The sequence below is a fragment of the Barbatula barbatula genome, assembly GCF_947034865.1.
Source record: "Barbatula barbatula genome assembly, chromosome: 1".
Lineage (NCBI taxonomy): Eukaryota > Metazoa > Chordata > Actinopteri > Cypriniformes > Nemacheilidae > Barbatula > Barbatula barbatula.
The window spans coordinates 2767251-2786409 of record NC_136766.1 but is presented as its reverse complement, the minus strand read 5'-3'; the positions used below and the strand labels follow the sequence as shown (position 1 = coordinate 2786409).

General features: G+C 39.1%; 1 protein-coding gene across 5 annotated transcripts in view; it reads right to left on the bottom strand.

Moving 5' to 3' along the window:
• The window catches only part of camk2d1 (calcium/calmodulin-dependent protein kinase (CaM kinase) II delta 1), a 41832-nt gene extending 27129 nt beyond the window's left edge, over positions 1 to 14703 (bottom strand). Inside the window, exons 1-3 of one of the 5 annotated variants that reach the window (XM_079455300.1) lie at positions 14143 to 14703; positions 13446 to 13540; positions 30 to 89 (exon numbers count right to left, since the gene is read on the bottom strand). In XM_079455300.1, coding sequence (XP_079311426.1) covers positions 30 to 89; positions 13446 to 13540; positions 14143 to 14204 — 217 coding nt within the window. In that variant the 5' untranslated portion in view covers positions 14205 to 14703. Of the gene's footprint in view, positions 1 to 29; positions 90 to 13445; positions 13541 to 13675; positions 13717 to 14142 lie in introns of those variants that run through there. The other 4 variants (XM_079455301.1, XM_079455299.1, XM_079455298.1 and 1 more) reach the window with 4 other exon arrangements.
• Positions 14704 to 19159: the final 4456 nt, after the last annotated feature.

The following is a 19159-nucleotide window of genomic DNA, read 5'->3' as shown; positions in this document are numbered from 1 at the left end:
ATGATGTCTGTGTGTGCGCCGGAACCCACCGATGTTTGTATGCTTGAGAAGACGACAAATTCGGGCCTCTCGTTCCAGCTTTTGGTGATCTAGAAAGTAAGAAAAGAGTTTGAGTTCATTTATAAATATCAAATGGTGTGATATGTTCAAAAAGCAAAACAATGAAACCAGATAAGTTATTCAAATGAAATGAAAAGTGAAGTAACATGTTGTTTTATGTTTTTTAGACAGAGATGTGACAGCTTTAAGATCACTATTTAAAAAACCCATTCGATCCACTGAAAAAACAAGACAAGATACACCAATGGTGAATTAAACTATTAAACTACAAAGAGAAGAAATCTCATAATCCAGAATCAAACTCGTGTCAGAGACGCCCGGGTCTTATCTTAATTGTAGATATTCATTTGCTGAAAAGGGTTTTCAATGGATTGTGTTCAAATGATTCTTTCAGAAGTTTGTTTAAACTCGACTGGGTGAAAATATGAGCAAACGAAGACAAAATGTCATGTCTCTAAGTTCTGATCAATATGAATTTGCACAGCAATACTGACTTTTATATACAATCAATTTGTTTCTCAAGAGACTGAAAGATAGAAGGTCTTGCAAACACAACCGTTTAACCTTATACTTCTTTACTGCTTAGAGATGCACAATAATAAAGAAACATGCGAGATAATGTCAATGGAATATGTGTTACGATAATGCATTAAGTTGCTCAAATCAATTTAAGTTATATTAAAATATATTTTTAAACTTATACACACTTTACATTTTTTATGGATAAAGAAAGCATCAATAGGTCTTGACCATTTATTAATATCAGCCTGAATAAATAATGTTCACCCAAAAATGAAAATTCTGTCGTCATTTACATTTATAAATGTCTTTGTTCTGCTGAACACAAAGCAAGATATTTGCAATGTCAGTAAGCAAACAGATCTCATCCGCCGTTTACTGCCATAGTGGGGAAAATAAATACAATGGGGGATGAGATCTGTTTGGTTAATGAAATTCTTACAAATATCCTCCTTTGTGTAACAAATACAAGTTTGAAACAATCTGAGGGCGAGCAAATGTTGACAGAATTTTCATTTTTGGACGAATTATCCCATTAAGTTTCATTCTGGACCAGGATCTCTGATATCTATTATCCTAATAATTATCAGAGAAGTTAAGAAATATTCCACGTTCTCCATTAAATGTCCCAGATGGAGAGTTTTCCATTCAAAACTAGTTTTTTGCATATTTTAAGTGTTGGGTTGACCCAGTTTAGTCAGGTCCCATCTGACAGACACACACACAGAATGAGAGATATAGGCCAGCTATTTCCAAAGTTATCAAATCACGTAAACTGTCCATTGACATCAGGTGAACAAGTGATATACAGATGCAAACTCTCCTGAATCATTTGACAAATGAGCTTAAGTGAGAGATTCACAAGTTTCAAACAAGTACTCGAGATTAAAAAAAGTTATGGCAACTTAAGGCAAACTACGACAAGAACTTCTCATCCAAATAAAAAGATAAAACCATGAGTTCGAAGGGCAACGACAGTATACATTAATCCAGCAAACACTGAAACATACTTTCAATAATATTAATGGAGCAGTTCACTTTCAAAATGAAAAATCTGTCATCATTTACGCCGTCTTGTCATTTCAAACCTTTATGGACAGCAACGCCTCCCATTCACTTCTACTGTAACCAATGCAACTAAGTGAATGGGGGGCTGTTAACAACATTCTTCAAAATATCTTCTTTTGTGTTCTGCAGAAGAAAAAAAGTCCTACAGGTTCATAAATGATGATAGACTTTCCATTTTGAGAGTTACGCCACAAATTGAACATGCTGCGATGCATGCTGGGAACTTGCAAATCCTTGTTGATGTAAAGTGTTTTGTTCAGATTGCAGTTTTAAACCTTTGACACATTTCAGACAAACACTTGAGTACGTAAGTGCAGTCAATAAAATAATCTTTGTTAGTGTCTACGCAAAGTAATAAACTACAAACATGTGACGCTGGACAACAAAACAAGTCTTGCGTTAATTTATCGAATTTGGGATTTTTACAACTTCTGAAAGCTGAATAAATGAGCTTATTATTGATGTACGGTTTGTAAGGATAGGACAATATTTGGCACTATTTATAACTCAGAGTGTGCAAAAAATGGTGAATATTGAGGAAATCGCCTTCAAATCAAGTCCTTGCGTAGCATATTACACACAAAAATAAAGTTTTGATATATTTAGGGAAGGAAATTTCCATCTTTATGGAACATGATCTTTACTTAATATCCTACTGATTTTGGGAATAAAAGAAAAATCGATCATTATGACCCACACAATGTTTTTTGGGCTGTTACTAAAAATGTTCTTGTGCTACTTAAGACTGCGTTTGTGGGCCAGGGTCACGTATTTTATCAAGGCACTTTATCATGTTTGCTGGGACGGTTTGAACGTTGGACCTTTTTCCTAGTGGATGAGTCAAACATGCCCAGAGGCCTCGAGTGTATGTGTGCATGAGCATTCAATCTATGGGTGTGTGTGTGTGTGTTATAGCGATCGAGTCACTACACCTGAACAAAGCTTGTGAGTCACCTCTGAGGTTCCTGCGAGTCACAAACACAAAACTTTTGGAAAGTGACGTTTCTTCGGGTGACACACATATTCAATGTAACGGTTTAATGAAGGTCGAGGAGACTACACGAATAACGAAACCGATCAGTTTCTGGGTCACGGCGCTTCTATCTGATACTGAGCTTCACTGAAGATGATGTGAAAATATTATTATTCTCTCACTCATTTCATTCATTCAACTATCAGACTAACAGAAGTAAACACAGCCGTATAGAGGCCTGCTGTCGAGTCCAGCTCCGGCAGGCACAAAGTTTGCATAACAAGCAAATGAGTGCAAAAGAGGCAAAAGCAGAGCCCAGCAAGACAGAACAAAAACAAAAGACATTGATAAACACTGAATAAAACAGTACGATGATGATGATGATGATGATGATGATACGCCTTTTTTCACCCTACTGCATATTTAAATGCGATCCAGTTAGAAATCATGCTTTTAATGGTTTCATTTGGGTGAAGATGTCGTTTAAAGGACCAGCGTGTAACATTTAGGAGGATCTATTGGCAGAAATGCAATTTAATAAACACAACTATGTGTTCAGAGGTGTATAAAGACCTTTCATAATGAAGCGTTATGTTTGTAATACCTTAGAACGAGTTATTTCTATCTACATACACCGCGGGTCCCCGGCATGGAATTCACCATGTTGATTCTACAGCAGCCCTAAAAAAAGCAGCAAGCTCGTTTCTCAAGATGCGCATGAAAGTACTCAGATGTGGTCTCGATATCAAGGATGCACAGAACACGCTTTAACTCCCAGAAAGCACTGCGGCGCGTCCATCCCAGTTTGTTCTTCTGAGGCTGCCTCGCAAGACAGGTCTCCATTGTGCAAGAGATATTAGAGACATGCAAAGCTGTTTGACAGATATATTTAGGCTGGTTTTCAGCTGGACAGAGAACAGCAAAATGACACGAGGTCTCGATATAATGTTATTAACTCCACAGACAGTCATCTGTTGTGGCTTCCGTCTTGTCTGGTCGCTGTCTGGCATGGCAGGTGTGTTGATGTTTTGTCGAGCACGTGTTCTCCGTTGTTTGACGGTAGGACACGTGCTCAGTGTCTACGTCACCGTCTGTCCTTGTCTGCATGACAGTCATCACAACACAAATATAACTGGACTACGGTGAAGCCTCATGATTTGTGTTTCACACTGGCAGGAAATAATGTATAACATCAGTAAATAATGAAAACTTAAATAATATAAGAAAGTTAAATATGAAATAAAAAAGCTCTTGTTGCAGTGACAACTTCAGTCACGTATTAACCCTTAAGCACATACAGTGCAAAATGATCGAATGCTTATTTTCGTATATTTGTCGTTTGTTTGTACGGTGTCAAAACGCCTCTCAGAGTGCTTGCTAGGGATGCGAAAAACCAGAAAATGGAATCCAGGCCGAATCTTTTTGACGACGAGATTATCAGAGGCCGTGTATAAATGATTGACATAAAATCTTTTAAATAAAACCACCCACAACTGAAAGGCTACGAATACAAATCCTTTTCGCAACTGTCATTTTTATTAGGGCTCGAGCACTTTAGAGCTATAAAACATTGTATTTGTCAAAGTGACGTCCACTACCGCCAGTGGCAATTCACCACGTTCAAAGCCCTAATTGTGGTATTGGGCTGGGACGATATACCGTGCAATTCTTATGCTCAGTTTCTCAATGACTTAAGGGCCGGGTATACTTGACTTTCCGCGTCCGTGTCGCACAAGCACGACCACACAGCTTCTTGAGCATCCTCTATCGTGGATGAGTGCCGATAGACGAGTTCGACACATGTGCAGTACGTCACAGGATTAACTTGCTGATTACAAAAAATTGCGCCTGCGCTGTTGTACACGATGCCGTGATGCTGTGCCTGATGCTGTTGCGCGCGATCTAGAAAAATGGGCTGTGTGCGGATGACCGTGGACCCTCCTGATGATTAAAATTACATCATGCAGATGGTGCGCGGGCGCAGACGGCCGGACTATACTTCAGCCTTTACGGTTAAATGCCGCCACATCCAAAACCCAAAGGGCACCAAATAAGAAGTACCATTTACACAAGTAGGGCCTTTCTCATCTCAATGAGTTCTTCAGCGGTCTTGTGTCCTCGTGTCTTGGATTAACATTTAGCAGACCCTTTTATCCAAAGCGACTCACAACGAAAAGGCGTGTTCTTGCTCTAACGCATGACAGTACCCGGACACGTTTTTGAAATCAAGGATGCATTGAATGCAGCCTTGCGCACGTACAGAACCTGACTTGAAGTCATTGCGGACAATCCATCCGTTCTTCCATCCATCCGAAGTTCGTTCTTCCAAGATATAATTAGTGCAAATCGCTCGATATTGCTATTGTGGCATCTATATGTTAATTAGAGGTTTATTTAATTTATTTGCTACATGTTTCCACCAAAATTCCTTCAGTTTCTCTGTCCGCCCGCTCCATCCATCATCAAATGTCTGCCGTCTGTTTTTGTATCTATGAATCTTTTTTTACTCGTCTATTTTTGCCGACCGCCCCCGTGTCTGCATATGCAAATGTGCATCTGATAACCCAGGCCTATGCAAATGAGCGCAGGACTCAGAACCAGCATTGTTTTACAACACACACACGTTCATTTGAATAGCTGGATTACATTTACTGCGCAGATGAGAACTGCACAACATTGCTTTTAGACAAGAGGATTATGCTTAAATCAAGTAAAAAACATCCAATGTACACATCATAATCCTCTTCGTCTAAAAGCAATGTTTTATATATTTATATTTGTTTATTTATTGTTTATTACTTATCTGAGATGTATATGCATTTCATAAATATGCATTATTTTACAATAAATACAATATAAAAAGAAATTTTATCATGTAAATGCTTCTTTTCTGCATTTGTCCAATGTAATTTTTCCAATGTAACTCCTATGTAAAAAGCGCACCCTAAAATACTTCTAAATGTAATAGTTTTCTTTAAGGAAACACACGTTCTTCATGTGTGGGCTGAAAACAATTCTCCAGGTTCATAATGACGTCTGTGACATTTATGGCATCAAATCCACAGCTCAGACTTTCAGAATAAGAGGTCTGTGTAGAGCCAACAGCGCGCTTGTATGATTCGGGGTGTAATCTTGGATTACGTCATCCAAACTCCCAAAGGAACCTACTGCAGTCTCCATAGCAACAGTGTGGAAATTGTTGAGTAGGATCCGCAAGCCTCTGGTTGGCCCTCGACCCGCTTTCATATAAACTTCATAGAGATTTTTTGTTTCTTTACAAGCACAGACTCGTGATGAAGAGCGAGCAGACATTCCTCTCATTCTGCACTCGCTCATGGGGGCGTGTTGAGTCCGGGTCGAAAATCTGCTGGTTTGGTTGATGGTGTACATACTTTTTCGAGCTTAGAGTTAAAATGTTAAATGAATGCCCCTACAGGATTTCCAAAATGATACAATGACATCATTCACAAGGTCCTTTACATTTGGAAATGAAGCACGGTTTGAGTAAGGCCTTTCTATGATCTTCCTCTTGGACATGCACATGAGCTGACGATTCAATAGAGGGCAAACTCGGTTGGTCATTTCTGTTCTTGGACCTTCTATTCAAAGTTCAGATTTCCATTCACGTAAACTGCACATCACCGTCTGCATTTGCATCAGGCCTTTGCATACGGAACAAGGACTTCATTTCAGTGCGATATGACATTGTTTCCCAAGAATGATGTGCCGATAACAGAAGACTAACATCAGCTCCAACTTCAATCGTTCAAAGCCAAAAGTATCCTGAACACAAGTTACTTTGGGATTAACTAGATTTATGCTAATCACAACCATTTAGCAAACAATGAAGCCATAGGAATGAATCCTTATTATTAAATCGTATTCCTTATTATTGCTTATTACTTTCCCATGCACCAACTTGTTCAGATATAATTACACGTTTATAACAGGCACAAGCTGACAAGACTACAACGGTTTTGCATTACATTTCTGCTCAGGTGTTGTATAAAGGCAGTCTGTCTCTCTATATTACCATGGCCGTAAGGTCCAAACAAAAAACGAAATGCGGAAGTGAAAACAAAATAAAAATGAAACTAAAAAACACCTATATGTTTGACTTTATTTGGTGTGTTATTTTGTTTTCAAACTTATTTTGTTTCCGGAATGGTTATTTCGTTTTTAGATTTGATATTGCGTTTTCCAGAGTTTAGTTTTCTTTAGCTTTTTGTACTTGTTATTAGTTTAGCAATTTGTTGTTTTGATTTGCACCATACGGCCATCGTCCTCAATCCATCCATTGAAGGTTCAACATGAGCACAATCTACATCACTACACTGCATCAATCCAAACCAAAGAATAATCATGAGCCACATCATTTAACCGACAGAATGTTGCTGGAGAGTTACAGTCATTTTACAATGGTTTCATCATCTGTATCTGGCGTATTTTGACACAAACCCTCAAGCCGGTTATGCAACCGTTCAATATTAATGAGATGGAAGGAAACGGACAAGATGTAAAAATCAAACCTGTCTATGAGACTCATGAAAACATGAGGGAGCGGGTAAATGTCCTCTCGAGCTTCTGAGATCTCTTAACACACAGAGATGTTCAGACGGATTCAATTACGTCTGCAGATATTCACAGCACATCATGAGCTCGACGTCCATCAAACAAAACACAACCTCTGCTGTCATTTTGGTTGATATGAGTCATATTCCCTGAACCAGAAATCTTTTGAATGGGCATTTTTCAATGAAACCATATTCTCTTTAAATTAAGTTAATAATAACGTCATTTTTTATTTTGTCACAATTTCACATCAAGCTTATAATTATAATTAAATATTAATAACTCACGAATATCATATCCTGTATATGTGTTTTCACGTGAACTCTTACGTGAACATTTAGTTTTAAATCTCTTCCAGATGGCGGAGTTGATTGAACTAACCCCTCCATTTCGTCTGCCTTCCTTCAGCCATGTGCTTGCCGCTTATCTAAAAGTGCTCTCGCCTTCCTAAGACGGGTGTCAGAGGCTTATTTAATGCAATTTCTGATAAAGCCGAAGGAAATCAATAGCCTGCAGAATACAAAAAACGTACCCTGCTAAGGTACAAAACAGCGACGACAACGATTTGTGTTGCGTGTGTTGTATGCGGTGTGAGGCTAATGCAGTCAACAGGTTCAAACATGCGCGCCTAGAGAGTCAAAGGGAAAACTACTAAACCGAGTTCGCTTTCACATCTTCTTACTCTGAAACAGACAAACAAAATTACGTCAAAATTAGCAAGGGTCCATGAAAAAGTAGTCAGTTTTAAGAATATTTACAGCTGGGAAACAAAACATACACGTCACAGTGTATTAGATCCGTAGATCTGTATAGAGTGCTCTTAAAGGGGCAGCAACATAATAAAGATCTCGGCTTATAATGTTCATTATACAACAAAGGCAACCCGTGTTACTCACTCATCTTAAATGAACTGTGTTCTCCTTATTTGAATTGTTAAGAGAAAGAAAAAAGTAGCATACAATAATTTAGTTGTTAAAGATACACTTTAAATACAGTACTACACTTTACATTTTGTGTTGAAAGAGATTTGCTTTTCTATATCAAACTAGACAGAATGTTAATGTTCTGGCAGTGGCAGATAGCTTTGGTTTTATATTTAATTTGATTACATTAATGTTTAAGTTGAGATTTACAAGAAATATTTTGTTGTAAAAAAGCACATTATTTCCTTAAAAGTGTTTGCAAACCAAATCATATTGCACTTTTGTTCATATACCAGAACTATTCAAATAAAAGTACACAATACACTCATTTTCAATTCATTATTGAATTTTACGCTGAACAGTGCAATTAAATCGCTCAGTTGCCCAGCACTCATTTGTTTAAGTGAAAAAGATTAGCAATGTTAAATAAATGACTAAAAACTGTGTTTAAAACCAGCAAACGCACAAAACAGAATGTATATTGAGAGTCTGCGGTTTATGGTTGTTATCTTGTTTATTTTGTTCATCAAACAAAATAAAAAACATTTATGAGCTCAGATGCCCCGCAACAAAGACATTTGCTTGTTTTCTCGTTTATTACGGGACTGAGGAAGATATTAATTCTACTGATCACAAACACACAAACTGGGCTCTGGATTCATTTGAGAAAAGACAAGGAACGGGTCACACAAAACGAAATCTGAAAAGCAGGCAGAACGCTAAAGATTTCAAATCATACAAGCGCCTAAAAATCGAATCACTAAACCTTCAGCAGCACTAAATCTATGTGAATGGAGACTTGAGGGTTACATAACACACACACACACACACTTCCTCGGGTCTCTTGGCAAGATTCCTCAGAGAGTACAACTCCCACTTACAAAGCAGCTTGTCCACAGCGAGAAAACGGAGCGCAAGAAACCAACGGCTGACACTGAAACGCAGAGGTGGGAGAATGTGTGGGAAGAGATAGCAGAGAAAAACACAACAAATATGTACGAAAAATCTGCTTCCATCATTGAGAAAAACTGGATTTTAAACTAAAGAGCATTTCTATTGCTCTCTCATAGCTCAGGACGCTCAAGAGTTCAAACGTAGTTCAAACACTTTGTTTCAGACAGCAAATATACTTCAGTCCGGACCGCTTGCGTGGCCGTCAGGTAAATATAACCAACGCAAACATTTGTGCTACGTTTGATTGATACAAGTGGAGAATCCTACCCAAAATGTTTTAAACTGTATACACGTGCAGGCTGAAGTTCTCTCTGTGAGCGAATCACGATTACATAAGATCCTCTCTGTGCGTGTGGATTTTATGAGCATATGATAAGATCTATACAGCGTGCATGTTGATGAGCAAATAATCACACGCCTACATGCTAAAAAATACCACGGTATTATGTGGAATTAAAAAGTGTTTCAACATCCGTATCATTTAAAAGCCTCGATGTAGATGTGAGTCATGTGTTAAGTGCTGTTCTCAATACTGAGCACTTACATGCTCTGTTTGCAGGAGACGGTTTGATGAAATTGATCCGCACTATATAATGTATACAAGTGAGGATCTATACTTCCATTCCTAAAATCCCTCTTTTAGTGCCCCAATGAGAATGTGCACAACGATGTGCAAAACGCCAGGCGAAAAAGCGTCATTTTTTTAAAGAACGCCGCATGAAAAACTGGCCAACCAATGACTTTTATTCATGTGTCTGGAGCTGCTGAAGTTACAGTAAAACACGACTGGTAATGCGTCAACAAACACAACTTTATAGACATGCAATACAGTACACAAAAACACTGAATAAACCTAAATATAAAAGGGAACGTCTCAACCAATCAGATTCAAGAATTCAATAATGCCACAGTTTCAAATAAAGAAACCAAAATCGACTTTTAATCGAGCTTTTAATAATTTGATGACGTTTGATATTAGAATAATGAATCCCTTCAAATGAACTGAAACCTTTAAAAGCAACTCAGTCCATATCATCACTTGCACAAAGAGGTTCATTGGTTGTTGTTCATCTGCCTTTGAAATGGTCTTACAAAGACACCCACTCAGGCATTTAAGTGATTATAAATGCCATCTCAAGGGCTACTGTACGTCTCTAGTGGTTTGCTTTATAAAAATGTGAATGTTCAGTTCATATCATCAAATAAAGACCACCTGCGCTATCCATCTGTCTTCATGTTGAAAATAAAGGACCAATATTTGAGAGATCCAGGGACAGACTGTCCTTCAGCTGAAGAGTCCTGAGAAGTGGCCATTTATTCATATTTTCGCTGCTGGATTTACAGGAATACAGCTTATAATTTTATTCAACATACGGTACAAACAGGCATTTAATGATTATGTCCTTTTTTATTGATCCAACATGTGTTTAAGCGTAAAGCTGATATTGGAGGTTCTCCCTGTTCCAGGTTTTCTCTTCCATCTTTTACGCTTCAGCGGTTCATTAATGAAAAGAATGAATGACTTGACCCGACTGAATATGCACAACATCCGGGCATCACAGCGTTTGGCTCTCTTACAGCCGGGTGGAAGCAGAGCAGCTGTGTTAGATTTTATACATCACAGCCCATGAGTCAAGAAAACATTTGCTCCATTTTCCCAGAAGCAATGACCTCAAAGCCAACAGTCATAAGGTGCGGCCCAAATCGCACACTTATGCACTATTCTGCACCATTTTGTATTATAAGTAGTGTGCGTAGTGCGTTCACATTGAGAGTTCTCAAAAAAGAAGTGCACTTTAAAGGGATACTCCACCCAAAAATGAAAATGACGTTCTCCTTCACTCACCTTCGAATTGTTATTTTTGGAAGAAGTATCCCTTTAAGGACCCGGATGATGCACTCATTAAACCGAAAAATATAAGGTGCGTTTCAAATCGGGCACATATGCGCCATTTCATGGAATAAATAATATGCGTAGTGCGTTCACAATGAAAATTCTCAAAAAAGAAGTGCACTTTAAGTACCATGATGAGTCACTTTTCCAACCGAAAATATACGGTGCGTCCCAAATCGCGCACTTATGTGCTATTCTTCGCCATTTTATAGTGTAAATAGTGTGTGTTGTGCGTTCACATTGACAATTCTTCAAAAAAGAAGTGCACTTTATGTACCCGGATGATGCACTTTTCCAACCGAAAATACGAAGTGCGGAACTGTGGACTCTCAACGGTTGCAGTTTGGCTGATGTAGCAGAAGGGAGGCGGGAGTTATCCGACGCTGCTCATGCAAATCTCTCCCGCAGTGACAACGCTTCTATCTGATGGTAACTGAGGGTGCGTTTACATTTGTCGCTTACATTCGAACTGTATCTGGATGTTGTCCACATACACATCGAAAAGACAAGTGTAAACGCACTTCTGTTCTCCCATCAGTGTGTCCTGATCCAGAGGTAGTCGAGGACGCATTGTTATCGGATCTCTGTGCAATGCAAGCGCAATCCAGCCAGTTTATCTACATAACCGTGTACAACTTCACAGAAATCCACGCCCGCTATAATTATTCTCACTCGTCTGTCTGAAGCCTGTCAAGACAAATACAGCGGAAAGTTTACTCTTGCTCCCGTCATTCAGTTTCCCACTAAATTATCGTGGATTCTTTTTTACAGTGAATCATTATATGCAACCTACAGAGGATGTATGTCAAATCCCACGAGATGTTTTACTTGACCACTTTTATCATCAAACTATTCGTGACTGCCATGAACAGGTTTTACTCGCACACACAGCGCTAGCTGTGTTTTTCAACGCATCATTTGTTTATTTTCATGTCACAGACACGATTAGAAACACAATACCAGCTTGTTTCCAACACACGTGTGTGTATTTACTGATTTTTGATTACTGGTTTTGGCAAATATTTTACCTATAAAAAGTATTAAAAGGTGATTTTAAACTTTGACAACACAGGACTTAATCTTTTAAAAAAGTGCTCTTTCCATTTTCTGAAAAACTGTGAATTTGAACATCTTAGGTTTGAGAAGGACGGCAGCTATATATAGGCTTTGAACAACATACGAGTGAAGAAATGATGACAGGATTTGGATCTCATTTATTCAATAAGTTTGTTATTTCTCAAAGTTCACTGGGTCTATAACCTTGTGGTGGTCAAGAACCAAAATCACAGTTTTCATACAAACATGAGATTTTTACTTTTTACGCTGTGTTAGTCCTCAGTAAATATGTCATTTTGGTCCAATGCATTTGATTTCACCTGCAGGCTTTCATTTGCTAAACGTGTGCACTACAACCAAAACAAAATGCCACACATAACAGAAACCCTGTTTTTCTTTCATGCTTCTCCTCAGTCGCTTCACTCTCTGTCTTTCTCCTCCTTTCAATCGCTCTGGATTTAGAGCGTCAAAGCCTAATCAGGATTAATGAAATGAAAGCGGCACACCGCAGTTTCTTCAAGCCCTTAGTAGTGGTTCAGTCTATACTGACTTCTACCTGTGCTGCGAGCATAAAGGAAGGTGAAGAGATCCATCAAAGTAAATCAACCCAACCGTACGGTGAGAGATTCACAAACAGAGCTCCTATAACACCTGAGAATGTGAAGAGAGCAGAGAGAAAATCCCTGTTCAGACGTGAACTTCTCTCGGCTCCCTCGCCATCTGACACCCGTTCAATGCACACATGAATGCAGGCAAACATGTTTAAACACACACTTGTTTTGCTGACCATTATTAATAGGCACCCTTTATGTTCGTCACTGGGTCCCACCGTTCCAGTATGGCAAAAACCTCAAGCACGTACAAAGAAACATATGTACACATATATGCCTCATTTGTGTCTATCTATGGTCCTCAATGCCTCTCACAATAGCCAGGTGAGGGGTCTCTCTCTCTCTCTCTCTCTCATCTCTTTTAAAGTCTCATTACGAGAACACCAGATCCATCCCACGCTCGCACTCGGAAAACAGCTGTTTGTGAAACTCAGCCAGAAATGAACAAACGGCCGCCAAAACACCACCGGCCTGTTACGTCCTGTCAGATCGACCCGTGAAGGACCAGGAGTTGAGTGATGGACGTTAAGTTGTGGATCTGTCTTAACACGCCCCGTTCTCTATGATCCGGCTAGGAATCTGAGGCTACAAACGCTGCGTAATATTTGCAAATCACAGTTGTAGTGGCAAAGTATAAGCTGTGGTTTTGTGGGTGTGAAAGCAATGCGAAGAATGTCGAACTGTGCGCACAAAACAGCACAGTGTATAAATGAAAACCTACGGCGACCATTAAAAACACATTGAAGTTGAAGGAGCAATGAGTTAAAGGCGATCTTTAGCAGGTTCTTGTGGTGTATTGAATACTGTGAGCTCACCCCTGGCAGACAGTTTCTTGGTGTTGATGATTTTGGCGGCGTATTCCTGACCACTGGAGATTTTCATGCATCTTCTCACCACAGAAAAAGCTCCCCTGGAAATTAGAGCGAAAGATGCGTGCATCAGCTGTGGCCTGATAATATTTTAAACATTTGAAATAATGCATTTCTGAAAATGAATTAACACTGCTGAAGGAACCATGACAGAGCTTCTGATAACGGAAAACTACCTTTGGGTCTCAACCTGTGGTTCTTGATGTCATCTGTATGAGAACCTACTGGAGTGAGACCCAAAAACACACTACACATAGAAATGTTGTTTAATGGTGACAGAAAATGGTTTTAATGGTGACAGCTGGTTGTTCATCGCGACATAATGTAATATAACAGATTAGAGTTTGTGTCGTTTTCCAGCAAGGGAAACTTTGCTAATGCAAAACCAGAAAGTTGACAATCGCTCGTAAAGCCACTGAAGCTGAGACAAGACACGCCACAAAACTATTCTGGAAAATAAACAACAGGGTTGAACTGGGGGAAAAACCGCAGAACGGAAACGAAATGAACAGATGTTTGTTACAATGTTGCAGCGTAAAACATGAAAGACGCCGCTCGACCGCCCGCAGCACCAGGTGAGATAACCGGAGCTGACGCACGAAACGCGCTGTTTCTAAAGTGCGCGTCTGCGATTCACACTTACTTTCCGAGTTCTTCATACAGCTGATATTCATCGGTGAACCTGGTGCAGGTTGTTGAAGCCATGCTGACAGACTCAACGCAAACAATCTGAGCGCAAAAGTCAAATCGTCTTCTGTATGACCCCGGCGCGCGCGTAAAGTAAACCAATCCACTGGATAAAGAAAAGAAAAGGCGCAGATCTGTCCGTGGAAATCCTCCTGCAGGTGTCGGGTGGTGACTGGTGATGTTTTCACGCTACCTACTATATATGTGAAGTTGAAGTGCCGCGCCTCTTCTGATCCGCGATTGAATTGTTCACTTGAACCGGTTCCTTTGAACCGAACCAAACCGGCTCGTCTGTGGGCCTGTCAACAAGCAAAGTTTGAAACCTACGAATGTATTTTTGACATGTTTGAGAATGATTGTTAAGTTCTACCAATCAGCACAAATAAAAGAATGATGTAAAAAGTGTTACACGAAGTATAATTCAACTTGAAATCTCTGGTCTGGAATTTAGTATGTAAGATTCATTCTAGGACATTTACTTAGTAGCTGCAGTCTGCAGAATTGCATTCATTCGCTAGCCGATTGAGTTCTGATTCAGTGTCCAATATAAACGTTAATATTTAATTATTTCACCTTTGTACAAAAGCACAAAATGCGCGCATATCTGTGAACGAATCGATCGTTTGTTTCAACTGACTCGTTGAATCGAATCCCGAGCGAATCGATTCATTCTTTCTATCGCGCTTCTGATCGCTCGAGTCTCTTCCTGCTTTACGCAGCGGTCGTTGATATCAGTGCAACAGCGTCACCTGGCGGCACAAACACACATTCTAGGATTCATGAATCTCTGTGGATGTTTTTTATAAAGGATGAAGACGGTGGATGTGAGAAAAGACTGAAATGAGCCGTCATACAGTGAGCTTTTGCTTATCCTGGTGCACTGTCACCTTGAGTTAACTTGTAAGCAATTATCTTCTTAAACCACTAATCGCCTGCAAATCCGCACCATGCACTACTGCCAACGATGCTTATAGAAAGTACAATAAAGATTATTTATAAATGAATAATAGATATGACACAATAGATATTATCGATCTTGATATGCAATCATTCAATATAAGCACTTATCAGAACTAACACTGCTGGGAGAAGACGATATAAAAATCACAAATACCATTAACCAGCAACTAGAGTCCCATATATTCAAACCTCATTTCTCAAAGATTATTGTTATTATATTGTTTTATTGTAGAATTTCAAAGGTCATTTAGTAACGTTGTATTATTGCTCCTGTTTGACGTATCGCTTATTGCTCCTTGAACTCTTTGTAAGTCGCTTTGGATAAAAGCGTCTGCTAAATGTCTAAATGTAAATGCAAATGTAAAAGGTGAGACCTTTGGATCCGGGAGTCATCGCAGCGGCGCCATCGAAGAACATTTCAGTCAAGAATTTTTTTTTATGGTCTGCTGAACTGTTAAAGGTTGGTACTGTTAAATTCAAAAAAGGACTTTCAGGAACCTTTATTTTTCCAAGCTGTCTGAAGCCTGCTTTTATTGAATCTGTCCGTGTGCACATATGTAAGAGCTAAGACGACCACATCTGTTCCAGCGAGATGGTGAAGCCGGGACACTTGAGGAGCCTGCAGGGCCGTCCTCAACACGCAGGTGCTCGATCTGAAATAGACGATCAAATAAACAGAGTTAATAAAGATCGAAATGTTCGAATACATAAACTGCATTGACTGACACATGTTCTTTTTCCGTATGAGAATTGAGCAACAGTTTCACGTGACCTAAGGGATGTCGGCCAAAAAAGGAAATTAGTATTATTGTCATGGAAGAAAACCTATTTTTTTATTCATGTATAATAATCAGGGTTTAAGGGTTTGGCTGGTCAGCTCCTCAACTGTTCAGAAGTAGCTTCTTATGAAGAATGTAAGATATTTTGAAGAATGTTGATCACCAAACAACACTAAACCCTGTTGACATCCATTAGATCAGCACAAAACAACAGAGACATACAGATTTACAACAGCATGAGGTTAAATGAATGATGACAGGATTTTTATTTACACTACACTCTTTAAAGGTGCTTCAATGCCAAAGAAGAGCCTCTTTTGGTAAAGAACCTTTAACATTTCTGTTTCACAAAAGGTTCTTCAGATGATAAAAAAGTAAGAAAGAGATCTTTGATCTATGACATCGCCTTTAAAGCAAATTTATTTTTAATAAACATGCGTGGTGGAAGATAGCTTCTTAGTTTCTCATGCATGGGAGAAAAAGAGCAAGGCAGAGATATAACTGACTAAATGAAAGCTCGGTTGGTTGAGAGAGAGAGAGAGAGAGAGAGAGAGAGAGAGAGAGAGAGGAGCAGAAGAACACGAGAACAGTCATGAGAGAAAATGCAAGAAGGGCTGAAACACTGAGGGAAAATATGAACCTGAATTATTTGCTTGTTGCCAAATGCAGCTGCGGTCATGCTTGGCATAAATTAGCCATTGCAGAAGTCAATGCAAATGTGTTTGCCAACAAATTGTATGAAAAGTTACGCTTGCTCTGAATGAAGAAAGGACCTTTTTTTTAAAGAAAACCCCAAAACATAATATCCTATAGGCCATTTACAAACATACAGCATACACTCGAAAAAAGTAATAGAGCTACATAGAACTAAAGTAGTTCTTGGCTTGTTATCATAGGGGAAGCACTTTTAGTGCTATATAGAACCATACAGGGGCTTAACAGGTTCATCATATGGAAACGCGTCTATAGCACCTCGGCCACCCTAAAAACCTCTGAAGCCCATAGATATGGTCCTATATAGCACTAAAAGTGCTTCCCCTAAGATTACAAGCCACTTTTAGTGCTGTACAGAACTGTTTTTTTATATCGCATGATATAAGATCATTTAAGATAATATGATTCTGTGCGCAGAGGATTTTTGGTAAAGAGGAACAATGTCATTAGCTCAGTATTAAGACAATAGAGGTCAATGGAAAGTCCCTACTAAACAAAAGCGTGCCAGAGAGAGAGAGAGAGAGAAAGACAAAGTACAGTGAATGTAAAACATGCGACGCGGAAACCTTTCATCGTTTGACAATTAAATTGTCCGGTGACGGCATGGACAGATGTAAAGCTTCCAATGGCAAACTTAAAGAGCGAGTTGAGGGAACATCTCAGCTTCAAGGAATGCAAACGGCTGCCAAGAGCTCCAGCCCTGCCGAAAAGCCCAACACCTCCTGTTCTGTAGCCGGTAGGGTGTCATTCTCATACATGACATCTGAGGTGCTTTAATACGTTCCAGCTTCACTTCGTGTTATCAAGACAGCTGTGGTTTATTGGCTGGGGATGGTCTGGGTGTTCTTAAAGAAACAGTATAGATTAAGAAATTGCTGTGTCATTTTGTCGAGCACCGGTGTAAATCCCAACTCTAAAAACTTGTGGTTTTTTTCAGTTTGGTGGAATGTTATGGTTCACATACATCTGGCTTGTTCAATGAGTGATATAACAGCACAGTTGACTGTTAAAAGTTGGGTGGGAACAGAATAACCATAAATGAATGTTTGTTTTCAGACAGGAGTACAGAATAATATCTTGTCTGTCTTCCACTATAGTTCTTCTCAAAGTATAATAGAGATTTTAACAGTGAAGTATTAAATGGAACACTCAGTAGGTATAATATCAAATATAAGTGCTATTCTTCACTTTTCCTGGTGTTCAGGTCCTCCGTGTAAATCATAGATATAAATAATAATGACATTCAAGCGCTCCAGGCACGTAGATGTGTCCGCCATCTTGGAACGGTCCACTGACGTCACTCACAGTTGACTAGAATGCCCGACACCATGGCTGTGAAAACCAGGGGGATGTAAATTATTATTCTTGTCATGTGTAGCAGTAGCGTTTGAGTTTACACAACAATAAATATGTTTTCATAATCATACACAGTCAGCATGATTTTGAGTGTTAATGGATCGGCTCGCACCGTTCCAATCTGATGGATGACCTATTGAAACAGCTGCTGATGCGGCATCTAGTTATGTGTATATAGCATGTACACCATGTGTAATTGTTTTTGCTTATATACATTATTTATTGTTAAATACGTTGAGGAAAACCAGTCTAAAAAAAACTTCAAAAACAAAGGTCAAACTTTATTGCTCGAGCCAACAAGGTAGTTAGAGGCCCAGAGGGTCGTCTGATAAATGCACATCTGACTCCAACATTTACACAAAAATTGCGAGAGGTTTACATCATTTTTCACCAATCAGGTTTTAGTCATGATGTCACCTTATTTTATTAACCAATCCTTCTCTTATCTCCCACCTTTATGTCATTTTCATCATGACCCGTTTCCCCTTCTTCACCTCCTTCTCTCGTCTTTAACTGTGGCCTTGCTCAATGTAGATTGTAGTCATAGTAACGGGTGGAATATGCCGAAAAAGTGCCCAGATTTCATAAACACTATCAGACATCAAAAACACAGCTGTGCAGGGTGCTTTTCTGAATCTCATACAAATGTGTGTAAAAACAAAGAGAAAAACATAGTGAATAATGATCAAAACAAAGACATATCATGAAATTCGTCCATGTTTCCCCAAAACTTTATTCGTCAAAATATGTTAATTTACACCTTGTCTACACCGGACGCGACAAACCCATTAAACGCCTGCCACGTCCGGTGTAGAATCAGTGTTTGGCTAAATCTTCAATTTTGGCTTTTTCATTTTATTGCTAAATAATGTTTTTAATCAAAAAAAGAGCAACAATATTGTTAATGTGTCAGGGTTTGGTAAGGAAGAACCCAAGCGCAGGCAGCAGGGATGAAGGGGTTAACGAGTAGACTTTAATAACTAATAAAACAGGAACAAAACATAAACACCCTCGATGGGAAAACGCCACTAACCAAGATACCAACTGAAAACTAAACACTCAACAAGACTAGTAAACACTCAACAAGACTAGCAAACACTCAATAGGATTGTTAGGAAACATGGCCACTCCAAACAGGGCAGGATACATGAACACGTACAACCA